The 5,770-nt window shown below is 54.3% G+C and overlaps 1 protein-coding gene across 1 annotated transcript; it reads right to left on the reverse strand.

Annotated features, from left to right (window-relative positions):
• Positions 1 to 3,279: 3,279 nt before the first annotated feature.
• On the reverse strand, positions 3,280 to 4,940 carry LOC128570575 (acid-sensing ion channel 2-like). The gene has a single exon (XM_053569874.1). It carries the CDS (start codon positions 4,418 to 4,420, stop codon positions 3,707 to 3,709), a length of 714 nt encoding a protein of 237 aa, XP_053425849.1. The 5' UTR covers positions 4,421 to 4,940; the 3' UTR covers positions 3,280 to 3,706.
• Between the last annotated feature and the right edge of the window lie 830 nt (positions 4,941 to 5,770).

A 5,770-nucleotide genomic window follows, 5' to 3' on the forward strand; every position in this document is an offset into this window, starting at 1 on the left:
GTCAAAAACAGTGGGGTCGCCACCTCTCAGTGAGAATGAGCTAATGAACCCACCTGTGACATAAAGGGTATTACTTAAAAGGGTATTAACTTCATTTAACCTGCTGCTCCAAACAGAGGAGGCAGCAGCCACTGCTCCCTCCCTGGTTTCATCCTTTACAGCATTACTCATCAATCCTGACTCCTGCCAGCAGGGCAGGTAGGATGGACCACAAGAACCCTCAACTGGGGCGGCGCCTGTGGCTCAAAGGGGTAAGGCGCTGGTCCCATATGCCAGAGGTGGTGGGTTCAAACCCAGCCTCAGCCAAAAACTGCAAAAAAAAAAAAAAAAAAAAAAAAAAAGGCTGAGGCGAGAGGATTACTTGAACCCAAGAGTTGAGGTTGCTGTGAGTTATGACATCACAGCACTTTACCCAGGGCACGGAGTGTGAGTTATGACACCACAGCACTTTACCCAGGGCACAGAGTGTGAGTTATGACACCACAGCACTTTACCCAGGGCACAGAGTGAGACTCTGTCTCAAAAAAAAAAAAAAAAAAAAAAAAAAAGAACCCTCAACTGAACCTGATATTAACCCGCCTCACAGGTGTACAGCTGGAACAATGTACATAAGGATTTTCACACACATCTTCTCCCACGTTTCATCCACCCAACAACCCTGTGCGTACGAAAGTCACGTATTATTATCACATAGTAGATGAGCAAATCGTAAGTCCAGAGAGGATGCAAGACACAGCTCAGGGAATAAGGAAGAAAATGATGTGGCTGGGCTTCAAACTTACGTCTTCCTGCTCTTAATCTTGAATCCAGATCATACAACATCATGGTCATGAATGCAACCCCCATCCAACTGAAGGACCAAGGCCCTCTTCAAAAAAAAAAAAATCCTTTTCTGCTTTCCCAGGAAGAACCATCAGCTTTCCTGAAGTCAGATTACCCCAGGTGGAGGGTAAGAGTGCACCCACATGAGCATGGAGCACACTTGTTTACATGACAGTAGGCATTCCACACCTGGCTTCCTGGGGACTTTTAGCCTTCATAAACAGCCTTCTCTCACTCTGCTAGAATCATGGCTCGTTCACTAATTAAAGGGTATTACGCACTTCATTGCACACCAGCTAAGAACTTGGAATAAGGAAGCTTATACAAAAACATTAGCCCTAGAGATCCACTAGTATGCTTCATAGAAAAAGAAATACAAGAAAAAGTCATCCACCTGTGACATCTCCTCCCCTTACTCAACTTCACTGATAAGTTAGCCACAGCACTTAGAGAAAGAAGCTACCCAGCAGAGGACCACCTCAGGCAGAGCCTCATAAATAAGCCCACTGAGGAGGGGAGATTGAGTGAGAGACAGGGCGCGTGGCCAGCTTCTCACCAACCACCTGCCAAGGCTCTCTGTTCTCCTCTGATGTGGGAGACTGAGAATAAGCATATCTATGTCCCAGGCCAAAAGGAAAGGGACACGGAGGCTGAGTCAAGAGGATTACTCCTCACTGCAAGGCCTCCAACACACTGTGCACCCTGGCTCCTTAAGTAGAGGCTTGGCCTTGCTGTCCACTGTGACCACCTTGATATAAAGACCAGTGTCCCCCTGGGGCCTCCTGGGGTCTTCCTGGAGTGGATCCTCTTCCTGATATTCCCTCAGCAACTCGAAGAGCTGCCCTGAGGCTCACCCCCTTTTCAATACTCAGGAAAGTCATGCACAGAGGGTCAATCCAAGACTCAAATAGTCTTGAACTTGGTGACTATAGCAGATAGTGACATGCCACTGACTGAGTCATATCCCCATTCACAGATACCACCGCCATTTGGAAGATATCCTGGAGAGGTCAAAAGCTCAGGTAAAAGCTTTAAGTCATAATCTTTGGCCTTTGTGGACGCCAGTAACTCAAATGATGGGCTAAGTGCACACAGCAGCCTGGGCTCAAAACACTGTTACTTCTACGTGGAACTTGGACATGAACTCAGAGGAGGCCACCAGCTGGACATGCGCTAATAAGGACCCTAGAGAAGTCAGTACCAGGTTTGCCACCCATTATGGTTTCTTTCTGTGTCCCCCTGTCTCTGTTTTCTGTGTTGCATGTGTGTTCGGACAGACCGAGGAATAGCTGAACGCATTCCCAAGCTGTGTGGTGCCGTGGTGAAGCTCAGGGCTCCCAGGCACCAGAAAGCACGGGGCAGAATATAGTGATGGTTTCAGCCTCAAAGAATGAAGCATTTTTCTCTTCCTTCCCAAGCCACCTAAGTCATCATTCCTGTGTGATATAGGATCCTGTTTGCTCCGTTTAGAAGGAATTCCAGCACTGCTGGTCCCTTCCCTTAGCTCAGACTGGCTTCCTCTTTAGCATGTACTCTATTGCTGATTTTATGGTCTTGTCCTCACAATGTTTAAAAGGAAGAATACAACACAGCTCCCCTAAGAAACAGAGCTCTCGCACATAGGCTGCGGGAGGCAATGCCCCCGGCACTCCGGGCTTCTCCAGAATCAGAGACAGCCAACAGCAATCAGAGGCTGCAGGCGGAGACTGGTTGTAGACTTAAAAGAACCTCAGAGCAAGAGCCTGCTGAATCTGAGAGGGGGTGGAGAATGGATTCACCATGGGAAAAGTAGGAAATGTCTTAATTAGGCAGAGGTCTCCAGACAAGTGCTGATGTCACAGTGCAGTCCCTTCGCAACTGCTACACCTGCCATCCCAAACTTGCAGTTGCCTTTTGGCTGAGACACTCTAAAGCTCTCAGTTCTGCCCAAGGCAGCTATGGGGGAGGCAGCTACACTGGACTTCTGGAGGGTCCCACGGCCCCTGCTGCCCCAGACATGGCTGGCAGCAAGGAAGAATCGGCAGTTGTTGCCTGACCTATTATGCCAAGTTGTGCCAGCAGCGACTAACTGGGCAGAGACCCCTGGAAGCAGTAGCTCTCCTGTCTTCCCTCTCTGCCCCTCCAGTAAGCCCCTTCTGGAATGTGAGCCACGTCCTCCTTCTTCCCTCTGCTCCACACTCCTCCTCCAGGCTTTCCAATCCCACAGCTGTTCGCCCCCTCCCCACACCACTCCTCCTGCATCCCGTCGTTAAGCAATTACACATAGAGAAAACGGAGCCTTTGAGTTTCAAGCTAAAGCTCCCAGACGCAGCAGCCAGGACCGCCTCACCCCACAGGCATCTCACTGAGCACCCTGCACACGTGCCTCCTCCCAGGCCCTCCTCTCTCCACCACGCTCTGGGCTTCTCTTTGCTTCAAGCTGCCAGCAGCTCCGATGGAGCCCTGGGGTCCCCGGCCTCTCCTCTCCCCACACAGAGCTCAGAATCCACATAAGAAAAGGAAGCAGAGAGACTTGCACACCTTTGCAGCAGCACCTGCTCCAGCAAGCACCCAAAGCCACAGGAGCCAAGCAGGCTACCGGGGGCCCCACACCCCCTTCTCTGACAGCTCGAGCTCCAGCCCAGCCCACAGGATGCTGTGCCTGATGCCACTTCCGAGCAGAGAAAGACAGAGAGAGAGAGAGAATGCCACCTCGTCAATGACGAGCTGTTCCAATCACACAGCTCAGACACCAAACGTTCTGGACAACAGACAGCCCAGGCCTCTCTGGCTGGGAGGAAGCCGACTCGGCCCGTCTGGAGACATGGCACCCCCACGGCAAGCCCCCTACCCACCTTCCCTAATCTGAACTGACAACAGCCTTCCACACTGGCAGCGGCCTGGGCTACAACCAGCCCCCACAACTCTGGCCAACGACCCTCCCGGCCTTGCACCGAGATCCTGTTCCAAAACACAAGGAAACCCCAAACCAAGCAGGAGACCACTGGCACGTCGGCTCTCCAGAGCACCAAGCACAAGAGTGAGCTGAAAACCAAGTACTCACTGTGGTGAAGTCTTGGTGGCCGCACTCCTGCCCTTTGAACTTACAGTAGAGCATCATATCCTTCAGGTCGTGGCCCACGCGGTGCAGGAACTCCAGCATGCTGAACTGCTTGGGCTTGTAGTGTTTGAAGTTGGCCTTCTGCCTCAGGGCCTCCAGCACAGTGGGGTCAGCCAGATGGGGGTCTGGGATCTGCAGGTTGACGTCCAGCAGGGCCAGCAGCTCCCCGGCGTGGTACAGGTCATTGGTGGTGAGTCTGGAGAACCGGAAGCCGTTGAGGTTGCAGAGGGTTACAGCGGGGAAGACCAGGCTCTGGGCCACCACCTCATCCACTTTGGTGACGTGCTGATAAGAAAAGTAGTAGGACACCCTCTCGGAGCTCTCCACCAGCAGCAGGCCCAGGGAGCCCACGAAGGCCACTGCCCAAAGCACGCGCCGGATGGTCAGTGGCCCGTACACGAAGATGTGCCGGATGCCATGGAGGGTGGAGGTGTTGGCAAAGATCTGGATGCTGGAAGGTTGCAGGCTGCCCTCGCTGGGGCTCTCCTTGAGGTCCATCGGGACCCTGTGTAGTTCCGCAACTGGCTTCAGGTTAATCAAATTTCAGAAGAAGAGTTGTCAGTCCTCCGGCTCTGCTTAAACCTTGACGTTCACGGTAGAGAATGAGAGGCCAGCATCAGGCCAGACGCTGGGAGTTTATCCCAGAGCCCAGCCGCGCGCTGACTGGGGTGAGTGTTTATATAAAACCCATTCAAACTCTAGCTCCTGATTTTTTCCAGGCGATAAGGAGGGCTGGTTTTATTTAGGGAGACACCAAGGTGATGTGGAAGAGATGTGGGTGGGAAGGGAGGGCTTAGCCAATGGAAATAAAGTCCTCCCCCCTACACACGCCACTAGAGACAAGATTAAAAGCGAGAGCGAGGGAGAAAATGCTTAAAACAAGTCGCCAAGCAGCTCGGAGCCTGTTACCCGGCGCATGATGCCCCGTGTTAACCATCCTGGGGGAGTCGGGCGGGCTCGCCGGTGCACTGCGGTGGGTCCACGGCCCTCCCAGCCGCCGCCGCCGCCACTCCGCTCCTTCCCGAGATGGTCTGGACACCGAGGCCGTTTCTCGCCGCCGGCCTCCGTCCCTCCTCTCCGCCTCCTCCAGGCCCCCTGTTTCGGGCAGAATTCCAAATGCCGGCGGCCACTGCTAACGCCTTGGTAGGGGAGGAGGCGCTGCCGCCGCGAGGCGAGAACCGGCCTCCGAGCCGGGGTCACCCGGGGCTCTGTGCTCCCCGCCTCCCGGGAGAAAAGGGACCCCGGGGCGCCCAGCCGGCCTGCCTCGCTCGCCCCCGCCCCAACCGGCCTGCTGCTGGGGGCGGGGTGGGGAAGGGCGGGACTCGGGAGAAGGGGCTCGCAGGGGCTGGGGACCGGGAGAAAGTTTCTTTTTAGCCTTTTTTGGAGGAAGCCAGTGGGGGCTTCTCTCTCTAGGTGGACTATCAGCCTTGGAAGTTACAAGACCCCCCAACCCCCACCACGGCAGGAGGGCCCTTGCTAAACTCCCCTGAGCCAGATGTGAGGGTGGGGGCAACATTCCTCTGCTTTTGGTGGGGACTTCCAGGCCAGCCACAGTCTGGGGTCTCCAAGAATGCTGGAAAAAGGGAAGGGGGGGAGCAATCTAAAACCACAAGACTCTGCTGGGGGCGGCGGGGGGGGGCATTCAGGCAGCAGTGAGGCACTGCTCCTCCTCCACAGAAAAGCCAGGGTGCCCCTTGGAGCCCCCAGAGAAAGAGCAACAAGTAGCCCCCATCCCCACCTAGCTCTCAGGAGATTCTGTATTTGAAAAATAAAGACAACCAGGGTTCCAGGTAGGGCAGGCTGCAGACCATTCCATTTGGGCAGTGCGTGTGTGTGTGTGTGTGTGTG

The sequence above is a fragment of the Nycticebus coucang genome, chromosome 18, assembly GCF_027406575.1.
Source record: "Nycticebus coucang isolate mNycCou1 chromosome 18, mNycCou1.pri, whole genome shotgun sequence".
Taxonomy (NCBI): Eukaryota; Metazoa; Chordata; class Mammalia; order Primates; family Lorisidae; genus Nycticebus; species Nycticebus coucang.

Excerpts from the sequence above, each read along its gene's own strand:
- LOC128570575 (XM_053569874.1), bottom strand. The coding sequence starts at position 4,420 with ATGGACCTCAAGGAGAGCCCCAGCGAGGGCAGCCTGCAACCTTCCAGC.